Source organism: Vulpes lagopus, chromosome 14 (assembly GCF_018345385.1).
Source record: "Vulpes lagopus strain Blue_001 chromosome 14, ASM1834538v1, whole genome shotgun sequence".
Taxonomy (NCBI): domain Eukaryota; kingdom Metazoa; phylum Chordata; class Mammalia; order Carnivora; family Canidae; genus Vulpes; species Vulpes lagopus.
The window spans coordinates 28,520,786-28,547,213 of record NC_054837.1 but is presented as its reverse complement, the minus strand read 5'-3'; the positions used below and the strand labels follow the sequence as shown (position 1 = coordinate 28,547,213).

Below are 26,428 nucleotides of genomic sequence, written 5' to 3'. Positions count from 1 at the left end.
ATGGTCTTTTCAAATGCCATATAAGAGAGAGGCAGGAGAGTACATAAGATTTTCACTTCCCTGACTTTCCTGAGCTGAAGCCAGGTTGACTATAGCTGTTGAACAACTAAATCCAGTTGACTGGTTATTTTCTAATGTGGAATGAATGTCTAGACATTCTATTGTATAAAGACATAGAAGTCATAAATCATGCTTTCCAAATTTATGCCTAACCCAAGCTGGGACATAGAGCTAAAACATGTCATGAAGATAAAAACTCAAAAAGCCCACAGCAAGACTGCAAGGACCAAAATGAACATGAGAACATTTCATTATAGTCAGAGTTCAGTGCCTGGGTTAGAAAGAATCAACATCCAAGTACGTGATGGGAAGATTTAACAATACAGCAGTTTATATACACAGGATTTAGTTTTGAGTTGATTGTCCAGACAAATCAACAATGTGCAGGGGTAAGTAAGCATCAGGACAAGGGAGGACAGTGGTAACTCCACAAGGGCCTTGCTCCAAAACTATGCCTAGACTTTCATTTTCTAGTGTTGAGTGTCTCTAAGACTGGACAAGGAGGATGCTGAGAGGTTGCAGACTCCTTCTATAGAAGGAACAACTCAGTCTCTGTTCTTCTTTAGCTGAGGAAAGAGACTTTATAAAGCACAACAGATATTTTGAAATACTCAAAGGGATCTCACACAGAGGAGGGATTAAATTTATTCTGAGTTGTTCCAGAGGGCTAAACAAGATCCGATATATAGGAGCAGTTAGTTAGGGGCGGGTGAATTTAGCCTAGGAGGAGCCTGCTTTAATGATTAAAGCTGTCCAAATATGGAACAGGCTGCCTTTGCAATCTCCATCGCTTTACAGATGGGCTGTAGAGGGTTGGGAAGTTGGCTGGGGCCTCCTTTCCAGGTCACTCTTTTTTTTACTGGGACTTTTCTGTCTGCCTAGCTTTTTAAACTAGCCTGCCTATTACTAGCTAATGTCCTCCTTTATTAATTCCTTTGGGGTTCCTTGATCAAATCATCCATCATTCTGAATCATGGTTTCTCTTCTTTTTCCTCTCCCTGTCCTCAATTAATTGAAAATAGCTGCAACCTTAGTATACAATAGACTACTTGCAAAACCCATTCTTATTTTCTTTTTTAACCTTGTTCATGAGTAGCATGTGTAGCTCAATGCACAAAATAAATTGAACATAAGTTTATTTCTACATAAGATAAACTTGCCCTTTCTGCCCTTGGGAGGCTGGGTTTATGCTAAATTTTGGCAACTTATAAATGACAAGTTTCAGAGACACCCACAGGTTGAGGAACCAAGTGCATAAATGGTATGTGACATAGTAGGGGCCAACTCCAAGCTAAAAAAAATCACAGTTTCAGTTTAAAGGAGTATTCTAACCTCCAGTAGATAACAGACTTGCAAAGAACAGTCTGGGAGGTGATGACAATGTGGTAACAGCACCAGTGTGAACTTCCACATCACTCTTCTCTGAGAAACCTTTAATGCTGCCTTGCTTTTATTTGTTAAACCTGATTAACTTTCATGGCCATTCCCATGAAGCAAGTAGTTCAGAGGCCCTCCTGTTTATCTCGCAAATTGAAAATCAATGAACTTAGGTTCAGCAAAAATTTGTTGAGGCTCCTCCCATGGCAAGGCCCTTTGCGGGTCACTGATGGATCAGGGTTGGTGGGACTCATTCGTTCCAACAGGAGGTATTCAATAAATGATGAAAGTACACCAGGGACCATCCCACATCCTGAGGATGGACAAGATAGACAAACCCGTAGTTTCATGGAGCTTGTACCTCAGTAAGGAGAAACACACAGTGAACAGCTAAACAAAAACACAGCATCACAGATAAATGCCGTGAAAAAAAAAAATAAAACAATGTGATGGATAATAAGGGTGACCAGGGGAGGTGGCCACTTTAAGTAGTCAGCCAAGATATCTGAATGATAAGATGGAACTAGGCACCTGACAATCCCGAGAAGACCACGGAGTACAAAAGCCAATGTCCAGAACCCCGGGAGAAGCTCATGACCACAACCAGAGGTGCTTTCAACTCCAAGCATCCATACAGCCATGGAACAGAGACCCAAAGTCAAATGGCCAAGATAATTTCCAGGCTAGGATAGACAGCGATCCTCCCGCTTGTAGTGCTTCTATTGTTGCTGAAAGAGATGAGGTGAGGCAGAAGCAATGGTTCTGACCTGGTCTTGGAGGGAAAAGAACCAGCAGCCCTCCATTACCACACCCCCAACATGCGATCACGTGTCCCTCCTGGAGGAGGCTCCAAGCCTGTGACCTAACCAGTTTCCACCTTGCTTCTCTTAGCGCATTGCCATACACTAGAATTTTGTTTATTTCGTGTAGGGTTTTGTTGGTCCTTTTCCAAGTATCAATCAAAACTGCATGCCAGCCTCCACTCCTTGGAAATAATTTAAATGACGTGCCTGATTTTTTTCAGCTGGGTAGTGTACTGCGATTTGCATCTGTTGAAGGAATTCATCTTAAGTCCTGAGACTGAGCCATTTGGGACAACTGAGGTGTTTTTTCTCTGCTTTGGCTCATGCCTATGGCACACTATTGCCAAACACAAAAGTAGACGAAATGCTTCATTCTGCCACACACTTCCTTAAGAAAGTCGTTCTTTGTGATGCGAATATGTTCGTCTTTTGTTCACGAATACAACTGAATACAACGCAAAGGCCCCTTCCCCTGTCAAGTAATCTAACTTTACGTAAGCAAATTGCCCTTTATTTTGCTGTTTCCTAGGTTTTGCACGGACCTCTGGAGCCAGTCATCTGTGGTTTAAGAATAGGCTTTGGATCAAAGTCCTCCTTTCTCCTAGTGGGTAAAGTGGAACCTTGATTTGAATGCCCAAGTGAAGCACCTCCTAGCACAGTTCTCGTTATTTGGCAGTTACGGTGGTACAGCCTGTGACTTCTAGCCCACACGGGCTATTCACGTTAAAATCTCCTCCCTGCCCCCGCCGCCCCCAGTGGGATTCCTTGGGTCGGAGCACAGACCCCGCTGGGGAAGGGGTGACGTTGGTGTGCGGTGGAGCGCTCGCCCGGGGGTGCGGGATGCGGAGCTCCCGAGACCACGTGCGGGACGCGGGCGGCGTGGGAAGTGAATTGCGGGATCCCTCCCCGCACTTCCGGAAGGGGGCTCTGAAGGAGACACATTAGGATGCAGAGTGCGGCCCGCCAGGCAAGGGCTAGCGGACGGGCGAGCCAAGGACACCCAGCCGAGCGGCGCTTCGGGAAGCCCAGTGCGGGCCGAGCTCCCGGGCTCCTCCGCCTCGCCTTCCCCGCCGCCCCCGCCGCCCCCAGGCCGACCCCGACGGGCAGAGAGTTCTCGGGGCAGCGAGCGCGGGGAGCCCACCGTGAGCCCTCGGCCTCTCCGGGCTCTACGTCCGCAGGCGGGCGGGGAGGGAAGACCGCGAGACCCCGAGTCCTCCGCCGGCCCGCGGGCCCGGGCGCCACTGCGCGGGCGCGGCTCCGCGCGCGCAGGCCTCTATCCGGGTTCCTGGGGGCGGTGCGCGGGAGGGGGCGGGGCATGCGCGGCGGCGTGGGCGCGAGTCGCGCGGGAGGAGGGAGCGCGGGGAGGGGGCGGGGCCGCGCCGCCCGCGCCGCGCTGGGCCCTCTCGGCCAATGAGCGGCGTCCACATGCCGCGGCGGCGGCTAGAGGGGAGGCAGCGGCGGATAAATGCTATTAGAGCAGCCGCCGCGGAACCGTCCCCGACGCCACCTCCTTCTCTTTCGCCGCAGTTTCCTCCGCCGCTGTCGGGGGTGCGGAGCTGAAGGAACAGGGCGAGCGCACCGTGCACGGCTCGCCGCCCTCGCTCGTTCCGCCCTCAGGGGTCGGCCGGGTGCCCCCTCCTCCGGCCCGGGCGGGGCCGCGAATCACCTCGGGAGAGCGGGGAGGGGGCTCGGGGGCCGCGGCCTGCGCTCCCAGAGGGCGGTTGAGGGCGAAGGAGGCCCTCCCTTCTGACGACGGGAGGGAGGGTCAGGAGCCCCCCACCGCCCAGCTGAGCGCGGGCGTGCGCCGGCGAGGGCCGGGCAGCCAGAGGGGCGGTTGTCTGGGGGAGGGGGCGCGGGGTGATTCAGCGCCGGGCGAGGCGGAAGCGGCCGCAGGAGGAGGAGGAGGGGGAGAGGCCTGTCCGCGCCTGGGCGCCCGGGGTGGCACGAGCCCACGGCCCGAGTGCGAGGCGGAGACTAGGAGGCCGCGGGGACTGGAGGCGAGGCCGGCCGGGCCCCCGCAGCCATGGAGAACGCGCACACAAAGACGGTGGAGGAGGTGCTGGGCCACTTCGGCGTCAACGAGAGCACGGGGCTGAGTCTGGAGCAGGTCAAGAAGCTCAAGGAGAGATGGGGCTCCAACGGTAGGTGGCCGGGCCCGGGGCTGCAGGGGCCCCGCGCAGCCCGCCGCGGGCCCCAGAGCAGGGAAGATGGCTGACCGGGCTCCACCTCGTGGGTCTGGGCTCCGCGCCCGCCGAGGGCTGCAGGCGGCGGGTCGGGCCCGCGCGCCGGCCCCGCGGGAGACGGACTGCAGGCCGGGGCGCCGGGGTCGTGTCTTTGCCTCCTGGACCCCGTGCCTTGAGCCCTCGGCTTTCCCCGCACGCAGCCAGCTCGGCGGCTTGTCACCGGCAGCAGCCGGCCCCGCCGGAGGGAGGGACGAGCCTCCTGCAGCTCGGCCGAACCCTGCGAGACATTTTCTTGTCCCCAGCCGGTTTACGAGGCGTCGTTGCCGTTGAGAAAGCCTCCAGCCGGTCTTGTAGTACCCAGAGTTACACATCTGGCAGGAGTCATGACCCAGCTGAGCTGACCCCTTGTTCCGTAGATAGCGATGAGATTTTACGCTTCGGGAGAGACCTAAGATGCTGGTTACAACGAAAATTGCACATTTTCTTGGGGGTACCATTCGGTATGGTTTCCTTAAAAATGGTTGAGGGGTTCATCTGTCTGAAGACGTATCTACGTCTTTCGAAGACAGTGGTAATTTTAGCAATTCTCTTTGTAAAGGCAATGCTAATTTTTTCCTCCCCTTCTTGACACGTTGCCTGGCGAATTTCTACGTCCTGCAGAGTTACCGGCTGAAGAAGGTGAGTAATCTTAACATGTTCCTTTTTTTTTTTTTTTTTTTTAATCCCTTTTGTGTGCTGATGTTAGGATGACATTTACAACAAATGTTTGTTCCTGACAGGAAAAACCTTGCTGGAACTTGTGATCGAGCAGTTTGAAGACTTACTAGTTCGAATATTATTGCTGGCAGCGTGTATATCTTTTGTAAGTATAAAGAAACTTATTTTCTCTCCAAAAAGTAGAGACTGTCCCAGAGATGAAAAACCAAGGAATAAATGGTGTCTATTGGGTGAGAACATTATATCTAGAGATTTAAATGGTATCTCCCATTTAAAAAAAAAAAAAAAATTAGATAGTTGAAAATTCTAAACAAAACTCTTGGAGCCATTTGTGTGCAGAAAATTAATGCCTGGCATTTACAGTGCAGTTAGAATTTGTTCCCAAATGGGCCAGGGTCTTAAAATTTTTTGTGTTTTATCAGATTTTTAATATCAAAAAAGTTATTTATCAGAGGGTCTTTTCTGTTTGAGATTCTCCCATTGTGTAAGATCATACTAAGATGATTTGGGGCCCTTTGTAGTCTGTAAATAGAACTTAGAAAGGGAATATTCCAGTTGCTCTCCCTTCCTGGTAATGGCAAGGTGACAGTTGTTTCTGACAGTGACAAGAATGATGACGGCAGTGATGGCACCAGTGTTGACCAAATTTGGTCACTGACCTTTAGGATGGTATATTTATCTAAATTGGACCCCTGTCTTAAATGATTCCTAGGTAGGGAGAACAAGGTTCTGTATAGTTGGTTCTAGATCTTAAAAGAAAAAAAAACCCTGTTTTTTCTTATTCTTTGAGTGGTTACCGACGAGTCCTGTATGGTTGCTAAGAAACTGGTGAAATGCAAAGAACTACAGCAGAAAAAGGGTGATGGGCTGCTGAGGATATTTCTAGGTTATTAACATTTTTTTTTTTTTGTTCAATATTTTTTACTGCATTTTTTCTTGGGCAGTGGACTTCTTGGTAGTTTTCCTAAAAATGGTCATGACTAGGACACAGATGTTCCTAATCCTAACAGCATGAGATGACTTTTGTTCTCAAATTACAGTATTTTATTCTTGTATTAACCACGATGGGAAGTGAAATTCACCCAGTGCACTACTTTTTCAGGCTTCACAAAATTGACACAGCTTCAAGGTTTCATTTTTGTAGATTTGTACATATTCAAGCCCCAGGAATCTACCTTAGTCTTCCATATCATGGAAGGCTATTTTGAGAACTAAGTAGAAAGGAAGCAGTGGGCACTCCTTTGGGTGAGGGGGAGAAATTGGCAAGAGGTGAGCTTTTTGGAGTAGTACTATATACAGATTCTGACCTGAGACTTTAATATTAATCTATCATGCCATGTTGGCTAAGTGATATGTAAGTGTTAATAATAATTCAGTCCTCACGAATCTTTTCTGTGGTTTTCAATGAAAATTGAGAGTGTTGTAGCAAAGCATTCAGCCTCCTGAATAACTCCATGCTTCTTACATGTCTGTGTGTCCTTGATTAATTCAACGCCACCCACTCCTCCCTCCCGCATCCCTCCTAAATGTCTGCTGCTTTATCAATTATGATAAAGGAGTAGAGCTGTTTATCAGTTTCAGTGCATTGTCGTGGGGCAAAACAAATAATACATTTGGAGTAGTATAACGTTTATGTTTAAGCTACCTGCATAATTCTGAAATATCCTCGGCTTTGATAGTTAAAATACTGGGGGATCAGTAAGGTTATCAGAGACATCTTAGAGGTAAATCACCTGGTATATTCAAGGTAGAGATAAATTTTTATTGAGTTTTCTGTGTGTGTACCTTAAGGCAGTGTTGTAATAACAGTAGCATTATTTCCTGTGAACAAGCTATTGACTATTTGGGTTGTATAGGATCTCTTTTAAGTTGCCAGTTTGAAAGACTTTGTATTAAAATTTGAATTAGTGATGTGTATGCTTTTATTTTGAAGTAAGGAATTTATAGTTTCTAAGCATTTTCAAATGGGTTTTAAAAATAATTGCTCTAATTTTATAGGGTAGGATGTTGGGGTTTTATAGCTTTTTAGAGCTATATTTTGGAATTGAAATATGAATTACTTTTTTGGTAACTACTTGGAGTTAATGCTCAGGAAATGAACTGTGTGACATTTTAATTTTATGGGTTGCTAAACAGAAATAATAAATGTTTAGGAAATACTGTCACTTAGTTTGCTCTGACTTGTTTGATCAAGACATTTTGGATATCAAACCTGTTTTGTTGATTTTCTTCATGTGGAATTGGCACTATTACTACATTGTTCTTGACCTTTTCATTCCTCATTTATCTTTCAGAAGGTCATGGAGTCTTTTTTGTGATAGTCAGTTTATTCCTATTTTACAGGAAAATCATGGTAGAATATTCATGTTCTTTTGGAGAATTGAAGAGATAGTTCCTACAACATGTACATACTATATCATCCGTTTCTGCTCAAGTTAAAAAGAAATACTAGGCTTTAGTGATTTATTCCAGATATCAAACTAAGTGAAATGTTAACTTTAGGAAGCTGCGTTAATGCTTTATACTCATGACCTGTAGGGATAAAGTTTAATTGCAGTATTCACCAAATAGAAATGGTTTTTAAGTTTATTTGGATTGGAAGAAGTAAGCTATAATCTCTTCCACTACATATGAAGTAACTAAATTCTTTAATTTGACATTCATGACCTACTATCCTTTCACTTTGTCTTTACCTCCTCTTTGGTTAAAACTTTACCCCTCATTTAATTTATCATGGTTGCTTACTGGAATACTTGTTCTTTACTCTCTTTCACTGCTTCATTGGGTATTTATTGAACACCTGGACATGCGTGGCACAGACAATGGGGATACAGCATTTGAACAAAATAGTCTCTTAATCTGGAGCTGACATTCTAGTGGAGACAGATAATAAAGAAGTAGAATGTGTAGTCTGTTGGACAGTGATAGTGCTATGGAGAAAAAGCAGAAGGATAGGAGTATGAGGAGGTGAATATAATTTTCACATAGGTTGGTCAGGAAAGTCTTCCAAGAAGGTGACTTCTAGAGAAAAGACCTGAAGGAGATGAGTAAGAGGGCCATATTTGCCTCGTTGGAATCCATCAGATCCTCTATGGTAACAGTTTGCAAAAGTTGCTCTGCCTTCCATCCCGTTTCCCCACCACAGCTACTTGCATTGACCCTAAAATGCTGCTCAAACTTGCTTAGACCAAGGCACTTCTCAACTTGTTACTTTTATTTAAATAGTTGGTCTTTCTTTCCTACTGGACCCTTTAAAAGGGATTCTTCATTTCTTTTAGAACCTGGGTTAGTGATTTTGATACAATAGATATTTGAGGTGAACTTGTGTTAGTAGCACTTTGAAAATTCACAAGGTCTGCTTTCTTTGGTTTTCTTAGAACAATATAGTCAAGTAGTATTTTATATTTTGTAATGATTTTACTTTTTTCCCTGTGTTTTCTTTTAACTTCTTTTTTTTTTTTTTTTTTTTTTTTTTTTAAGGATAAATGAGTAGTTCACTGGTGTAACTAACTTATTTAGAGCCTTTCTTTAAAATGTTTTGAAAGGTGAATGTGAATACTGGGTGTTAGGTGTCGTCTGCCTTTGGCTCAGGTCATGATCCTAGGGTCCTAGATCAAGTCCCGCATCAGGGCTCCCAGCTCAGCAGGGAGTCTGCTTCTCCCTCTGCTCTTCCCCCCTCCTCATGATCTTTCTCTCTCTCAAATAAATAAAATCTTAAAAAAAAAAAGTGAATGTGTATGTTTTGTGTGCATGTTTTTAAGAAGATTGTATTCTCAAATCTAAAATCAATATTTTTAAATAAGGTTTGTCTGTGGGTCAGAAGAGAATGTAGTCTAATCCATACTTTTGTTTTTAGTGGCTGAAAGAATTTTTGTTTCCTACCCCAGACAATTGTCATAACATTTATTGATAGTTTTTTCTTTCTTGTGAAATGTTTAATTTCAGTTTCCTCTTTAAAACTTTTTGATGTAAATTTCTCCATCCATTGAACAAGTATTTGAGTACCCAGTGTCCTTGCAAGTTTCTAGGGACACAAAGAGGAATGCAGACAGGTGCCCTCAGTCTTAAAAATGTGCTTATGATCTCTCTCGTGTTCTTTTTTTTGGATTTCATTAAGAGCTCAGTACCTTATCCCAACATGTAGCTAAGGTAATAGAGTCACGGAACCATGACTGTCTCCCACTGGAACACACCTTTTTACCTTGGATGAAAGTTTGCTTTTGCATCTCCTGGTTGTCCTGTCAGAAGTTACTGTGATATGCAGAGATAATAAGTCTTACAATTAGAAGATGGTCTCTGCTACCCTATTGAAGCATTGTTGAGTATTGTTAGTTGAGTATTGTTAGTTAGTGGTTACCTTGAATAGGATTGGCAAGTTTGAAGCTTTGAATTTTCTGGATTCTATAAACTGCAGAAGACAAATATTGTTACTATATTAATAGTGCAAAGCAAAGAAGAAACACTGTGCCTAAAATTAACCCGCTGTAGTTTTTTTCTTCCACTTCCCTTTGATAGTGTTGATGAAGTTGGTTACTTTTTGCTCTAGGTGTTAAAGTTTATTTACCACCCTCAGAGTCTGGTACCATAGAGGTTCTGTGAGATTTTCATTGACGCCTCTGTATAGTAAACAGTGAGCATGGTCTGTGTACCAGACTCTTCTAGGCCTCTGGGGATAACGGTAGTGGACAAAAGGCAATACAAATAGGTAATCATTTATGTTCAACATATTCTCAGTGAAGATTTCTAGAAACATTTACCCCCATATAAATATATTTTGTATAACTTGATAAACTGTAATTATGAACTGTCTATAATAATGCTAAGAAGGCATCTTTCATTTTGGTAGTAATATGTCTACACACTCTTCTTCACTCCCTTTCTCATCTTCTGGGATCTTTCATGTGTAAGCATCATCCCATGGACATTGGAGGTTTCCTTTCAATAGAACAAACCATGAAGGACTGCATAATATGATCTGAACGTGTTCAACTGGATTGGTTCTTACCAGTTAACGAAATACAGGTTGATGTTCACTTTGTAGCATTTTTTTTTTTTTTAAGATTTTATTTATTTATTCATGAGAGAGACAGAGAGGCAGAGACACACAGGCAAAGGGAGAAGCAGGCTCCATGCAGGGAGCCTGACATGGGACTTGATTCCGGGTCTCCAGGATCAGGCCCTGGGCTGAAGGCAGCGCTAAACCGCTGAGCCACCCGGGCTGCCCTGGGTTGTAGCATTTAATTATTTGGGTTATTTGTGGTTTCAAAATAGACATTTAAAAAAAATATTCAGGAAATTGATGGTTGTTGATTTTTAAATAGGTTCAGCACCAGCCTTTCACCCATTGCCCACTGGTTTTTCATCAAGCAGTAACTAATACACTTGTGGAACCTTCAAATAATTTTTTTTGAACCTTCAAATAATTATGAATGCCTGGGTTTCTAACACATAAACATTTGAAGTTTTATAGTGGGAGAAAAGGTTACTGCATTGTACAGATAAGGATTTGTACATGATTGGTACATTCTACTTGTGTAAAGGAACCACACGTTTTTTAAAAAGTAGAGATTGGCTCTGAGAGTCCTATCACTATTGCTGTAGTCTTCCCTTTGCTCCAGCTGTTAGGGGATATAACTTTTAAGTTGTTCCTTAGGCCTAGTTGCCAAGAGGGAAGTTCATACCCTCTTTAACAAGGTGTGAAGCTTATCTTACAATTGCTAATGCCTCACTGACCTTTTGGAAAGGTCCTAGTTACTCAGCAAGTTGAGCGATTTTTCTCCCCTAAGAGCTAATTAAGTTTTTTATTTCTGATATGCTCTCCTTGGCAAAATGTTTGAAAGGCTAGTATCAAACCAGCTGTGATCTTGCATCTATCAAAATTTATAACTTCCTAGAGAAGTTTTCATTTTGGCACTAGGCCTGGCCTTAACACCAGGAATGCCCTGTTGAAAGCTTGTGGCAACATTTATATTCGTTCTGCTTTTCTGCCTGTTGTAGTTCAGTAGCTGTCAGTGCTCATTGCTACCTATCCGGACCCAGGCCTGGTGTCTCCTGGTTTTTTGTTGGTTTTTTTTGCTTCTCAGGTTGGTATTTCTTGTTCATTCAACATTCCCTTATCTTCCTTGAAAAATTCACGTTAGGCCTTGCCTTACTCACCTCTCTGATTGTTTACTATTTGTGTAAAAGTTCACTTTATACTATTTCACTCAGCATAAACATAGATGGTTTCATTATTACCATGAGTCCTATCTGACTGTATTAAAAAGTATCAAAACCAGTGCTTTCCTTGTTTACTAAATAGTTCTTTTAAAGAAAAGACTTTTGTGAAATATGCAGACATGTTAAAGCAATATTAAAAAACAAAGGCAAGGGGATCCCTGGGTGGCTCAGAGGTTTTGCGCCTGCCTTTGGCCCAGGGCGTGATCCTGGAGTCCCGGGATCGAGTCCCGCGTCAGGCTCCTGACATGGAGCCTGCTTCTCCCTCTGCCTGTGTCTCTGCCTCTCTCTCTCTCTCTCTCTCTCGGTCTATCATAAATAAATAAAAATAAATCTTAAAAAAAAAACAAACAAAGGCAAATCTTATCCCACATTGAATCATTAGATATGTTTGATATCCTTTCTCAATTGGCAGTTTTTCACAAAAACTAGTTTTTAACTATTTAGAAGGCTGTTTTACCATGTTCTTTGTCATTGTTTTTTTTTTTTAATTTTTTTTTTTATGATAGTCACAGAGAGAGAGAGAGGCAGAGACATAGGCAGAGGGAGAAGCAGGCTCCATGCACCGGGAGCCCGATGTGGGATTCGATCCCGGGTCTCCAAGATCGCGCCCGGGGCCAAAGGCAGGCGCCAAACCGCTGCGCCACCCAGGGATCCCTCTTTGTCATTGTTAAAGATTCGTTTCTTGGGTTCTCTTACCACCTTGAGTTGCTAAATTATGAAGTTTGTCGTGGCTCTTGGCTCTCTTAACTTGTAGCTCTTACACCCTGACAAGGTTATGGTCGTGTGAGCTAGAAATTAATTTTCTGGTCATTTTTCTTGGGCAGTGTTCTGTATCCAGTTATAAGTAACATTTGTGGACTTCTGCCATCTCTGAAGTGCTGTGTTGCTATACTAGATGTCATATGGAGGATAACCTTCAAAATAGATTGCTGATCACAGAACAACCTTGAGTAATTCTGAGATGACCTACAGTGATACCCCTGATAATACCAGAACATTATCAGTACTCTACAATTTTGAGTCCGTAATCAAGTGATCTTTACAGTGAATTTATACCTGTGGATATTGTTTTATAGGAATATTAAGCAAAAGCAAAACACAAAGTTGTAGATGATTGCCTTTTACTTTAACAAAATTGAGAATTTTTTAATTTCTTCTGAATGTGTACTTGTAAAATGAATGGAATTTATTTCCCAGAAAGTATTTTATTTGGATTTCAAAACAATTATTATGTGAAAAATTAAATTAGCTTTTGAAGGGCATTAAGAAGTTGTATAGTTTTGATTTCTCAAGAATTACTCTGAACAGGGGACATATGCTGGTTGGTGCTGTCATTACATTTTGCCACCATTTGTTTCTAGAGATGATAAGAAGAGAGATACTGTATATTGTAATTCCTTTAGCACTAGCCACTTTTGTTGTCAAATGGCACTAAGCCGAAAAACACATTACGGTTCTAACACATGCCATTTCTCTTTTAGGTTTTGGCTTGGTTTGAAGAAGGTGAAGAAACAATTACAGCCTTTGTAGAACCCTTTGTAATTTTACTTATATTAGTAGCCAATGCAATTGTGGGTGTATGGCAGGTAAGCAAAAATTCTGCACTGCTAGATTTTAGCAATCTATATAAGTGATTTTAAGCTGTGTTAATCTGTTTTTTTCCCTGATGCATTGACTAAAAATATCTTTGGAAAGTCTACGTGTGTTTTTTTTTTTTTTTGTCTGTTTATTTAATGGCAACATTTTAGATGTCTCCTGCACTATATACTGTTAAAATTACTCATCCTTCATGATAGCATGGAGTTAAGAAAAATGGGTGAGAGAAGCTGTTTGAGAAAAACCAGGAAATTTGAGAACTAGTATCTGTCTTTATATTTCCTACCTGCTTCCTGTGAGAAATTTCATAAACGGTCATTTTTATTCTCCTTGGAATTTTTTTGTTTTGTTTTGTTTTGTGGCTTTACCTATAAAAATTGTTTTCCTTTCAGAGCATACTCCTGGCTGTTTCCCCTCAGTTGCCCAGGCCTTTCTGACTCACAGAATAGAAGCCAATTTACAAAAACATAATGGGATTCTTACCCTACCCTCTTCATGTAATTCTGTTCTGTATATAACTAGTTAGAGAACTTTAACTTTCCTTTTTTTAAAAAGATTTTATTTATTTATTCATGAGAGACACAGGCAGAGGGAGAAGCAGGCTCCCCACAAGGAGCCTGATGTGGGACTTGATCCCAGGACTCCAGGATCATGCCCTGAGCCGAAGGCAGACACTCAACCGCTGAGTGAAAATTTCTGAGCCACCCAGGCATCCTGGACTTTAACTTCCCTAAGACTGTTGATTTGTTTGATTTTTTAAAAAATATATTTTAACAGAGACTAATGCTTCAAATTCATTTTGAGTATTAAAATATAAGTATGGCTATAATCACCCCTTTGAGGACTAAAATAGAGTGTATCTACATTTTTAATGTGGAAACATTTTTAAAAAATCCTTAGTCTTGTTAGAGTTATAAACTTCTGGGGTACCTGGGTTGCTCAGTCAGTTAAGCAGCTGACTCTTGATTTCTGCTCAGGTCATGCTCTGCTCAGTGGATAATGTACTTGAGGTTCTCCCTCTTCCTCTGCCCCCCTGCTCTCCATGCTTGCATTCTCTCTAAAGTAAATAAGTAAACCTTACAAAAAAAAAAATTTGTAAACTTCTGATCTTGTTAATAAACATGAAGGCCTTTATGTAGTGGGCTCATATCGAAAGATGGTCTACTTAGAAAATTTTATTGTGCTATATTCCTTATTTTAATTTTTTATAAATTTTTATAAATATAGATTTTTAAAAGTTTGTTTATATTTAAGTAGAAATGATCCCCTTGTGGATAATGTAGGAAAAAGAAACAGTATACAGCATTAGATTGTCCTTCTCAAGCCAATAATATATATTTTCCCACTACATAATTTATGCCAGTTAGGAGATAGATACCTTACATACATTCCTATGTCGTTGTTATGTGATCTTTTAAGGCAAAGGGTACCCCATTTGACAAATACGACATTGAGGTTCAGAGTGACTTCTTAAAGGCCATACAGCTAGTAAATAGAGTATCTGGAGCTTGAATCCAGGCCCAGGCTGATCTGAATTCTGAAGTAAAATTTTACAGCAATTTTTACGGAACTTTTATATTTATCTTAGTTTAAGAAATAACATTCTTGGGATGCCTGGGTGGCTCAGCGGTTGGGTGTCTGCCTTTGGCTCAGGGCATGATCCTGGAGTCCCGGGATCGAGTCCCATGTTGGGCTTCTCGGCTATTGATAGCCACTCAGGCGTCCCTGTCTATAATGCTTCTAACTTAAATGCACCTTTGCTAATTTTGAGTAGAACTGAAATACAGTGCTCCTGGGATATTTCCTAACCTTGAGCAGTCTTGTTAAACTCTACCTGACATGACCTTGAAGAAGGAAAAAAGAATTAAAACTGCCACAATTAATAAATGGGAGAGGCAGTCCTGTGAAAAAGTAGTTTTAAATTTGACTAATTGAATAGTAGCAGTGCTTAGAATTTATTCTTTCTACAGTATTAGTAGCATTTGAACTTTACGGACTTTACAGCAGTAACATTTAATTAGAATTAAGTATTCTAGTACCCCCGTTAATTATAAGGTGATGCAGATAAATTCTTTAAGCAGATCTGATATGAGGTTGAATTTATTTTTATCACAAGGTTCCTAAATTTAACATATTCTATACTTTTTCAGGATTATAAACATTTAAAGTGAGGCACATGCCATTAGCTTTCAGTTTTGAGTCTCTTAATTCGCTTTAAGTAGGTTTTGGGGGTTTCGCAACAGACCATAATTCTAGTAAGGTAAAAAATGAGATCACATAGTATTATGCACAAGTTCTATCCAAGTAAAGGTTAAATAGAACTTTATATCATCAGAAGGCAAAAAGTGAGAAAGATGAATCTTTTCCTTTGTGCATTAAGTAACCTCACCTGGGTGTATGTTGTGTAGGTTTGCTCCTTGACTTCTAATTGCTTACTCTCCAGAAGGAGAGAAAACAAATTTGGCACATAGGCTTTTTTTCTTTTTAACATTACTCATTTTGATCTCTACATCTTCTTGTAATTTGGAAAGAAATGCTGTGTGTAACTAAGTTTTGGTATGTTCGTGAATGTGGTATATATGCCACAGGACTGGCAGTTTTTTGGTTTTTGGGCCAGGCTGGGGGTGGAGGTGGGGGAGATGGCAGAAGGAAAGCTAATCAGGCTCCACTCCCAGTGCGGAGCCCAATGGGGCTCAGTTTCCCAACCCTTAGATGATGACCTGAGCCAAAAGTTAAGTGTCAGCTACTTGGAGCACATGGGTGGCTCGGTCAGTTAAGCTTCTGACTCTTGGTTTCTGTTCAGGTTGTAATCTCGGGGTTGTGAGTTTGGACCCGTCTTGGGCTGCTCCACACTCAGTGGGAAGTCTGCTTAAGATTCTCTCTTCCTCTCCATCTGCCCCTGCCACCAATGCATGTGTACACTCTCTGTTTCTCTCTCTAAAAAATAAATCCTTAAAAAGAAAGGGTGTGGGGGTGTTGGACACTTAAACGACTGAGCCACTCAGGCCCCAGGGACTGACAGTTCCTGTGATGAGAGTCCAGCCATTTACTGGTCTTTATTACTGCAGAGATTTCCTAGAATTTGTGAGATGTAACTTGGTTTTCGTAATTCATAACTCCCAGCGTGTACTGTGTACTGAAGCACAGCCTAAATAGTTTATAAATCCTCACAGCCCTTGAGGTAGTAGCATTGGTGTCTAGGTTTTGTAGACTCCAAGCCTATGAGTTGTGTAATTTGTGCACAATCACATAGCTGTTAAGTGGAAAAGCCTTGGGTGAACCTAGGCAGTCCAGCCCTAGACCATTACCTTTCATGTGATACAGAATCCATTTCAGTGGTGTGACTGAGTCTGGAGACGAGGGCCATATTATACACAGTGGGCTCGGGGACAATAGTCTGTAACTGCTTTTCCTTGTTAGATTTTATTCCCTGTTTAGGCCTGTTAGGGTGCTTATTAATTCTTCATTTTTTTTAAACATAAAATTGTAAGAGCCTGGTGTTTATTTTATGTGAATTATTTGCAAGTGTCATTAATGTGCATCTCTTGTGTCTTTTTTTCTAAAGTTTAGAAGTCTAAAATTTGATTCCTTGGAATCTTTATAAAAGGGGCGGGGGGGGGGCAGCCCTGGTGGCGCAGCGGTTTAGCGCCGCCTGCAGCCCAGGGCGTGATCCTGGAGACCCTGGATCGAGTCCCGCATGGGGCTCTCTGCATGGATCCCTCTGCCTGTGTCTCTGCCCCTCTCTCTCTCTCTCTCTCTCTCTGTGTGTCTCTATGAATAAATAAGTAAAATCTTTAAAAAAAAAATAAAATAAAATTTGATTCCTTCGGCCAAAATTCTAATTTGCAATGGCAAGTATGTGTTTACTACTTTTATCTTTTTTTTTTTATAGGAGAGAAATGCTGAGAATGCGATCGAAGCACTTAAGGAATATGAGCCTGAAATGGGCAAAGTATATCGACAGGACAGAAAGAGTGTCCAGCGGATTAAAGCTAAAGACATAGTTCCTGGTGATATTGTAGAAATTGCTGGTGAGTTGAGTTTGTCATTTTTGTTTTATTCGAGATTGTGTATCTGAATGCAGTTCATTTCTCAAGGTTCATAATTGTTGTAAAAATCATGCTCGTATGTATCAATTATATTAACAGGGTTTGGTGCCTTCCAAACAAATCCAGTTTTCTGTATATTTATTTCAAGCTGTTTGTCACCTCCCTTCATGTTGATAAAGTTTGTTTTAAACAAAGTGTTTTGAACTTACAGAACTTATTGCTTTTGGTGCATGGTAGAGCACTACCATCAGTGAAACTACTACTGTCACCCTCACTTGATTTGACAATTAGTTGCAGTGAGCAATTTGGAATACTAGTTAGGGGTTGCATACTTTTCCTTGTTTTGATTCTTGACACAAATGTTTAGTCATACTTGTAACTATCAAATTAAGTAGATGGCTAAGGGTCATTTCATGGCTCTAAAAAGCTCTGCTTTAGGGCAGCCTGGGTGGCTCAGTGGTTTAGTTTAGCGCCGCCTTCAGCCCAGGACATGATCCTGAGCCTCAGGATCGAGTCCCACGTCAGGCTCCCTGAATGGAGCCTGCTTCTCCCTCTGCCTGTGTCTCTGCCTCTCTCTCTTGTGTCTCTCATGAATAAATAAATAAAATCTTAAAAAATAAATAAATAAAAACTAACAATAAAAAGCTCTGCTTTAAAATACTTCCACATGACACAGAGCCAGGGGTCTCAGCCTGGGTTCTTTGGGTGGGCTTTGAAGAATTTGTGAATCCAGTGCAAGGCCAGAGCTCTCCACAAAACTTAAAGGGATGCGTATCCTCATTGCTCAGGATCAGTGCCATGTTTTTAGGCAGCCCTGAATGCCCAAAATCAATAAGAAGAGTCTAGTCTTTTTACTCGAGGGTTCTTGGATTATTCACATTGTCATGGTTTTTCAAACACCTTGCTGAGCTCTGAATACTTTTTACCAGTTGGCCCTTGAGTTGGGGCACTCAGGAATCCATGTCTAACTTTTGACTTCTCAAAAACTTACTGGTAATTAATTACTAGTAGCCTACTGTTGACCTTATGCAGAACATAGTTAACACATATTCTGTATGTTTTATATATTCTTATAATAAAGTCAGAGAAAAGAAAATGTTATTAAAATCATAAGGAAGAGAAAATACATTTATAGGATTGTATTGTAAAAAGCAAACAAACAAAACCATGTGTAAGTGGACCTGTGCAGTTCAAACATGTCGTTCAAGGGTCAGCTGTACTTAGTTTCTTTTTGTGAATTGTCTCAGTAACACTTTTACACTATCTTGTGGTGAAGTTCTTTGTTTTCATTGTCTATCGCCTTTTAATGAAGAGGTTGCAAAAAGCAACATGCTTTGGCCTCTGAAAGGAAATTGCCTTGTCATAGGTATAGTCTCTCATCCATAATTTTTCTTCTTCCAGAAAAAGAGAAATGTTACCTATATTGAACCAAACACGTTGGTTTCATAGTGTTAACAAAAGTACAACTTAGAATGAAATGTTTGGGCCATTGGGTTCAGTGTGTTTTGGGTTTTTGGGTTGGGTTTTTTTTTTTTTTTTTTGGTATATATATATATATATATATATATATATATATATATATATATATATAAAATATAAAAAATATATATATATATATATATTTTTTTTTTGGAGTTCCATTTGCCAACATATAACACCCAGTGCTCATCCTGTCAAGTGCCCACCTCAGTGCCCATCACCTAGTCACCCCATCCCTCTGTCCACATCCCTTTCCACTACCCCTCGTTCGTTTCTGAGAGTTAGGGGTCTCTCATGTTCTGTCACCCTCACTGATATTTCCCACTCGTTTTCTCTCCTTTCCCCTTTTTTCCGTTTCACTATTTTTTTTCCCTTTCACTATTTTTTATATTTGTTTTGTGTTTCTAATTTCATTTTTAAGTAATCTCTGTGCCCAACACAAGGCTCAAACTCGTGACTCCAAGATGAAGAGTTGCGTGCTCTACCGACTGAGCTGGATAGGTGGCCCTCACTGGATTTTTAAAACTTACTTTGGCATAAGAATATTGTAAGAAGGGATCCCTGGGTGGCGCAGCGGTTTAGCGCCTGCCTTTGGCCCAGGGCATGATCCTGGAGACCCGGGATTGAATCCCACGTCGGGCTCCTGGTGCATGGAGCTTGCTTCTCCCTCTGCCTCTCTCTCCCTCTCTCACACTCTGTGTGTGTGTGTGTGTGTGTGTGTGTGACTATCATAAATAAATAAAAATTTTTTTAAAAAAAGAATATTGTAAGAATGTAATAGTTCCCACATAACCTTTACCCAGATTCTCAAAGTGTTAGCATTTTATCACATGTGCATTATCCTCTGTCAGTTGATATCTGCACATTCACACATTTTTGTCTGAACTATTTGACAGTACATTGCAGGTATGATGCTTCTTTAATCCTAAATACTTGAGTGTTTATAAAATCAAGGGCATTCTTTTAGTATAAGTCCAGTATAGTTATCAAAATCAGGAAATTGATCAACAAACCTCATTCATATTTTACAATTTGTCACAGCAAAAATAAGAATTAGAGGGGGAATTCTGGCTGTGATACAGAATATAGGTCAGAATGGGGAAGGCTAGAGATTGGCTATTCTAGGCCATTTGATAGTCTAGGCCGGAGGTGATGAAGCAAGAGATAATGAGAGCGGTAGCATTAAGAATAATGAGGGAGGGCAGCCCCGGTGGCGCAGCGGTTTAGCGCCGCCTGCAGCCCAGGGTGTGATCCTGGAGACCCAGGATCGAGTCCCACGTCGGCCTCCCTGCATGGAGCCTGCTTCTCTCTCTGCCTGTGTCTCTGCCTCTCTCTCTGAATGAATGACTGAATGAATAAAAATAAATAAATATTTTTAAAAAAAAGAATAATAAGGGAAAGATTGTGAGTTGATGAATAGTGGCTGTTAAGCAGAGGTGCACATCAGTCATCTGGCGGTACTCTTTAAAGTGTCTACTGGGTCCTGCCCCCAAATAACTGAATCTCCCCTGGGCATGGAATTATGGTCATTATAGTTTGACAAGTGAGTCTCAGATTTCAATGCAAAGGGACAGGTTTTAATAACCCAGATGGGTGTAAGGAGCTAACTGGGCTTGAGTTGTAGTGTCCAAGCCACTGGCAGGATTTCTAGTTGAGGTGACTGGATGGTGATGGGATGGTAACAGAGCAAGGAAACCTCAGTGGAAAATGGTTTGTCTTTCTGGAAGGATGTTTGTGGAAGGTGCTGTTGCCGATAATGTCACCTACGTTTGTGTATGAGATTCCATTTGACAGTGTTTTCCTATTCTGCAGCTTAATCTGGTAATACACTCTTGAGCCTCTCAAACTAAAACTGTTTTAAGAATTTTTGTGCTAGGGCAGCCCCGGTGGCACAGCGGTTTAGCGCCGCCTGCAGCCCGGGGTGTGATCCTGGAGACCCGGGATCAAGTCCCACGTCGGGCTTGTTGCATGGGGCCTGCTTCTCCCTCTGCCTGTGTCTCTGCCTCTGTCTTTCTGTGTCTCTATGAATAAATAAATAAATAATCTTTTTTAAAAAAAAAGAATTTTTGTGCTAGTTAGGCTATTTCAGTATATTGAGTCTATATGAAAAGAGGGATCCCTGGGTGGCGCAGCGGTTTAGCGCCTGCCTTTGGCCCAGGGCGCGATCCTGGAGACCCGGGATTGAGTCCCACGTCGGGCTTCCAGTGCATGGAGCCTGCTTCTCCCTCTGCCTGTGTCTCTGCCTCTCTCTCTCTCTGTGTGACTATCATAAATTTAAAAAAAAAGAAAGAAAGAAAGAAAAAAAAGAAAAGTCAGAGAAATTACCACCAAAGCATTTATCCTGAGTTTTCATCAGTAGAAGGCAGTGGTAAATAGCGTCAGAGGGAGCTGTAACCTTGACCCTCAAGGCATCTTCTCTTTTGAAATAAAGGTCAGTTACTCTTTTGTCTTTTCTTCTCAATCTTATTGCTCTCCAGGCTTGCCTGTCTCAGTACGTCACCCTGACCACCTCATTAGCTGAGAGAAGCTTAGGAGGCATCTTGGTCCTTCCTTCTCATTCTCTGTCTCTAAGACCATGTGAATCTGTCTCCAAAATAAACCCAAATTTGTGAATTTGTTTCCTCAGTCACCAGCTCTCACTGGGACTGTCCTTGTGTCCTAACTGGGCTCTGGCTTCCTATGTCACCTTCATCCAGTCTTTTCTCCAGGTGGCAACTAGAGCAATTTCCTGAAGGTCCTGTTGTTTACTTACCTGCTAAAATTCTTCAGTGAAAAAAAATAAAATAAAATTCTTCAGTGGCTTCCTGATTGCACTTGAAATATAAAATGCTTTTTCACCTAAAAGACCTTGCGTCATTTGACTCCTGCTTGCTTCTGTGATTTCATCTCCTGCCTCTTCCTATACTCTTAGCCATACAGTTCTCTATTTTCAGTTTTCAGTTCCACTGAACTTTCCTAGCCTTTTCTGGGAAGCTAGGCAAACTTTATATAACTTATTAATTTGCCCCAGTGCACAGATCCTCACAGTGGTGAATTAGTTATAGCCCTAATCCACCTGACTTTTCTTGCCATTGAAATTCTCTTTCCTACAATGTAGTGTTCTGTATGTTGTGTTCGATAGTTTAGGAAGGACAAATAAGGGACTTCTGGGTGGCTCAGTGGTTGAGTGTCTGCTCTCGGCTCAGGGCGTGATCCCAAGTTCCTGCAATCAAGTCCTGCATTGGGCTCCCCACAGGCAACCTGCTTCTCCCTCTGCCTATGTCTGCTTCTCTTCTCTGTGTCTCTCATGAATAAACAAAATCTTTTTTTTTTTTTAAGATTTTTTTTATTTATTCATGAGAGACAGAGAGAGAGAGAGGCAGAGACACAGGCAGAGGGAGAAGCAGGCTCCCTGCCGGGAGTCCAACGCGGGACTCGATCCCAGGACTCCAGGACCACGCCCTGGACCAAAGGCAGGCGCCAAACCGCTGAGCCACCCAGGGAATCCCCCAAATAAAATCTTTTTTTTTTTTTTTTTAATAAAATCTTTTTTTAAGAAAAAGGAAGAACAAATAAAGATTGATTCAGTGCATGTAACCTAAGATTTCCAGTCTACTGGAATACCCTTATTTGCGTATGTTGTGGTAAAATGCACATAATATCAAGGTGACCATTTTAACCCTTTATAAGTATATAGTTCTGTGGCATTAAGCACATACACGTTGCTGTGCAGCTATCTCCCAATTATAATCCACTCATCTCCACAACTTTTCATCTTCCCAAACTGACCCTCTCTTCCCATTGAACAGTTATTTTCTTTTACCTCCTTCTCCAGCTTCTGGCAACTACTCCCATTTCTTTTATTATTCAAAAAACAATCTGTTTAATATTAAAAGATGAGTTTAAATCCCTCATCTTAAGTGAGTAGACTTATTTGTAACTGTTCTAAGCAATAAATATACTTAAACCCATTCTACTCTCACCTATTTCTGAATCCTTTGTGAGTAGTGCTAACAGTTCTGATAGTTTAGCACTTTTTCTTTCCTGTTCTTTCCTCACTGTACATGAATTGCTAAAAGCATATGCAGTGTTTAAACATTGGGCTCTTGTATATTACTTTTTTGAATTCTGACCATTCTGAGGGATGCAGAACAGAGGTGATAATCTAGTTTTAGATAAATGCAAACATTTTATTAAATACTGTTGTCCTACCATGAGGCAGTGAGCACCTTAAGGGCAGAACTATCACACTGACCATTATAATCTTGCTGAGCATATGACAGTCTCTCGGTGAATAATGAATGAAACTTGAAATCAGAAGTATGTGGTAGGTTCAGCTAAAAAAACATGGTTATTATGCAACTTCTGTACAGAGCGGATAATTGGAAGTCTATATGCGCACATTCAATTATAGCTAAACTTAGAGTATGTGCCAGATACTGTGCTTGGCTGCAAGTGTTTGGTTCTTCACCAGAGTACATCCTGTATATGTGTGCTGCTGTTCACGCTTTACAGTTGAGGAAACTGAGTCTTTGTGGTTTATGGCTTCTATAATAAACTGTATCTCATTTGCTAGAGAATATAATGTATACTCAGTGTATACAAGCAGATCATATTTTGCTTTGTTAGAGGCCCAGGTCACAATTCTCTTTAAGCAACTTTATTGAGATATAATTCACATGCCTTAACAGTCATTCTTCTGAAGCATACAATTCTATGGGTTTTTTTAGTATATTGAGTTGGGGGTCATCATCACTATCTTAATTTCAGAATATTTTCATCCCCTAAAAAAGAAAGCCCAAACCTATTAGCAGTCACTCCCGCTGGCCCCTTTCCCTAGGCCCCAGCAGCCACAATTTATTCTGGATATTGTGTATAAATGGGACCATATCATATATGGCCTTTTGAGACTTTGAGACTGCCTTCTTCACCTGGCATATTGTTCATCCATGTAGCATGGGTCACATACTTCATTCATGTGGGTAATGTATCTCATTGCTTTTTATGGCTGAATACGCCTTTATTTGGGTATACTACATTTCATTTATCCATTCATCAGTTCACAGATATTTGGGTTGTTTCCCCTTTTTGGCCACTGTAAATAATACTCCTGTGAATACTCATGTACAAGTTTTTGTGTAAAACACAAAAAGTTTTTGTGTACTCTCTTAGGTACACCCCTAGCCATGGAATTGCTAGGGGCATATGACTACTCTATTTAACATTTTGAGCAACTTCCAAACTGTTATCCTAAGTGGTTACATCATTTTCCATTCCCACCAGCAACGTGGAAGTTTCTCCATATTCTCACCAACACTTGTTACTGTCTTTTATTTATTTTTTAATTTTAGCCATGAAGTGGTATCTTCCCTAATTTCCTAATGGTGTTGAACATCTTGTCCTGTATTTATTTTCTGTTAGTATGTTGTCTTTGGAGAAATGTCTTTTTAAATCCTTATCCATTTTAATTGGGTTATATGTCCTTTTAATGATCTGTGTTTTATTTATATATGTATATATATACACATACGTGTATATATTTTTTCTGTTTTATCAGATTTGATTTGCAGGAATTTTTCCCATTCTTGGTTTTCTTGGTGTCCTTTGTAGCATGAACGTTTTCAATTTTTATAAAAGTCCCATTTGTCAGTTTTTTTTTTTTTTTATTGCTTGTGCTTTCAGTGTCCTGCCTTAGGTCTGAAATCATAAAGGTTTTTTTGTTTGGTTTTGTTTTTAAAGATTTTATGTATTTATTCATGAGAGACAGAGAGAGGGGCAGAGACAGGCAGAGGGAGAAGCAGACTCCTCTCAGCAAGCCCAATGTGGGATTTGATCCCGGGACCCCAGATCATGCCCTGGCCAGAACGCAGGCGCTCAACCGCTGAGCCACCTAGGCATCCCCATAAAGGTTTTATATATGGTGTGAGGTATAGGGGTCCAGCTTCTTTCTTTTGCATTTGGATATCTATTTATCTAAGCACCATTTGTTGAAAGACATATTCATTGAATTATCCTGGCACCCTTGTCAAAAATCAATTGACTACATTTTCCACTATGCCAGCACCACACTGTCTTGGTTACTGTAGCTTTGTGTAGTTTTGACATCATTGAATTTGTTCTCTCTATGTTGTTGTTTTTTTCTATAGTATATTTCCATATAAATTTTAAGATTAGCTTGCTAATTTCCTCAAAACAAAACAACCTGGCATCTTGATAAGAGTTTTGTTGATTGTATAGATCATATTGGGGAATATGGCCATCAACAACATTAAATCTTCCTGTGCAGGAAAATGCCACTTGAGTGATGATGTAGTATCTTTCCATTTATTTAGATCTTTTATTTTAGCATTCTGTTGTTTACAATGCATGTCTTATACTTATTTTATTTATTTTATTTATTTTATGGGTAGGTTTTTTTTTTTTTTTTGAAAGCTATGTGTAATTGGGATTGTTTTCTTTGCTAGTGTATAGAAATGCATTTGATTTTTGTCTGTTCTTATGTCTTGTAGTCTTGCTGGCATGACATCTTAATAGTTTTTCAGGAGTCCTTTGAGATTTTTTTATTTATAATATCATGTCATCTGCAAACAAATATTTCTGTGTCTTTCCCATCTGGGTGCCTTTTATTTCATGTTTAATTGCCATAGAGACTCCTCAGTAGAATATTGAATAGAAGTGGCAAGAGCAGACATCCTTGTCTTGTTCCTGATCATAGGGGAGAAGCATAGTCTTCTATCATGAAGTCTGATGTTGGGGCTTTTGTAGATGTTCCTTATCATGTTGAAGCCCCATCACAATTTAGTTTTTAGGTTGTCAGTATATTCTTGTTTGCTCTGTTTGGTGGTTGCGTATTTATATCCAAACTAGATAGTTTTGTTGAATTACTAGAACCAGTGGGTCATTGATCTGGATAAGATGTAATCCTAAGACATTTACAATGATACATGAAACATTTTGGAAAAACCTACTGTGACTACTTAACCTGAGCCACACAAAATAATGTGTTTATTTATTAAAACATTAACACTGGGGGCGCCTAGGTGGCTCAGTTGGTTAGGCATCTGTCTTCAGCTCAGGTCATGATCTGGTGTCCTGGGATCCAGCCCTGTGTCTGGGCTCCCTGCTCAGTGGGGAGCCTGCTTCTCCCTCTCCCTCTGTATGTGCATTCTCTCTCTGTCAAATAAATAAAATCTTTTTTAAAAATAATATTAAAACTATACATGTTGAGGCTTTTTAACTTCCACTTTTATTAGGATTAATAATCTGATTGACTCTGCCATTTGGCATTTAACCCAATAATTTGGTTCTGTGAAACCATAGAAATGAACTTGAATTTTAACTGTAGATCTAAATTATTTCTTGGCAGTCTTACTCTCTACATAGCCTGAAGGGATAAATGGCACAAACTGTGCTTTTAGACATGATAGCTTTTATACTTTCATTTAAATTCTGAAATTAAGTTTGAGGGTTTTTTTGTTTTTTGTTTTTTAATGGAGAGCAAGCAGGGGGAGGGGGAGGGGGAGCAGGAGAAGCAGACTCCTGCTAAGCAGGGAGCCTGACATGGGACTCAGTCTAGGGACCCCAGGATCATGACCTGAGCCAAAAGCAGACACAACCAATGCACCATCTAAGTGGCGAGCTTGAGGGGTTCTGTGATCATTTGAAAAACTGGAGAATATTGTGAATTATTTTGAAGATGATAGCAAGTGGAGTTACTATTTGGATACTTGCAGAAAGAAAAGAGATCTTTTGTAGTCATTTTTTGGATATAGGGTTCATCTCCTAAATTCAGGTGAGAAAGTTCTTTTTGCTAGCTTTTGAACAACTCTAGAGTGGTTTTGCTGAACTTTCTGAAGGCTAGGCTGGACCAGGAGTTTTTTTGAAGAGGGAAGATGTAGGGATTGAGGAAGTTAAATTTCAGATGTTGCTATACCAGCTAATAACCTTTCCAAGGATAAGGGTAATT

General features: G+C 41.1%; 1 protein-coding gene across 2 annotated transcripts in view; it reads left to right on the top strand.

Moving 5' to 3' along the window:
• The first annotated feature begins 3,741 nt into the window (after positions 1-3,741).
• ATP2A2 (ATPase sarcoplasmic/endoplasmic reticulum Ca2+ transporting 2) overlaps positions 3,742-26,428 on the top strand; it is a 61,220-nt gene continuing 38,533 nt past the window's right edge. The window contains exons 1-5 of one of the 2 annotated variants that reach the window (XR_005983779.1): positions 3,742-4,381; positions 5,084-5,101; positions 5,203-5,285; positions 12,841-12,945; positions 16,848-16,986. Coding sequence is in view for 1 of the 2 variants with exons in the window: in XM_041728915.1 (XP_041584849.1) it covers positions 4,264-4,381; positions 5,084-5,101; positions 5,203-5,285; positions 12,841-12,945; positions 16,848-16,986 (463 nt within the window). In the remaining variant the exon portion in view is untranslated. The remainder of the gene's footprint in view (positions 4,382-5,083; positions 5,102-5,202; positions 5,286-12,840; positions 12,946-16,847; positions 16,987-26,428) is intronic. The other variant, XM_041728915.1, reaches the window with a different exon arrangement.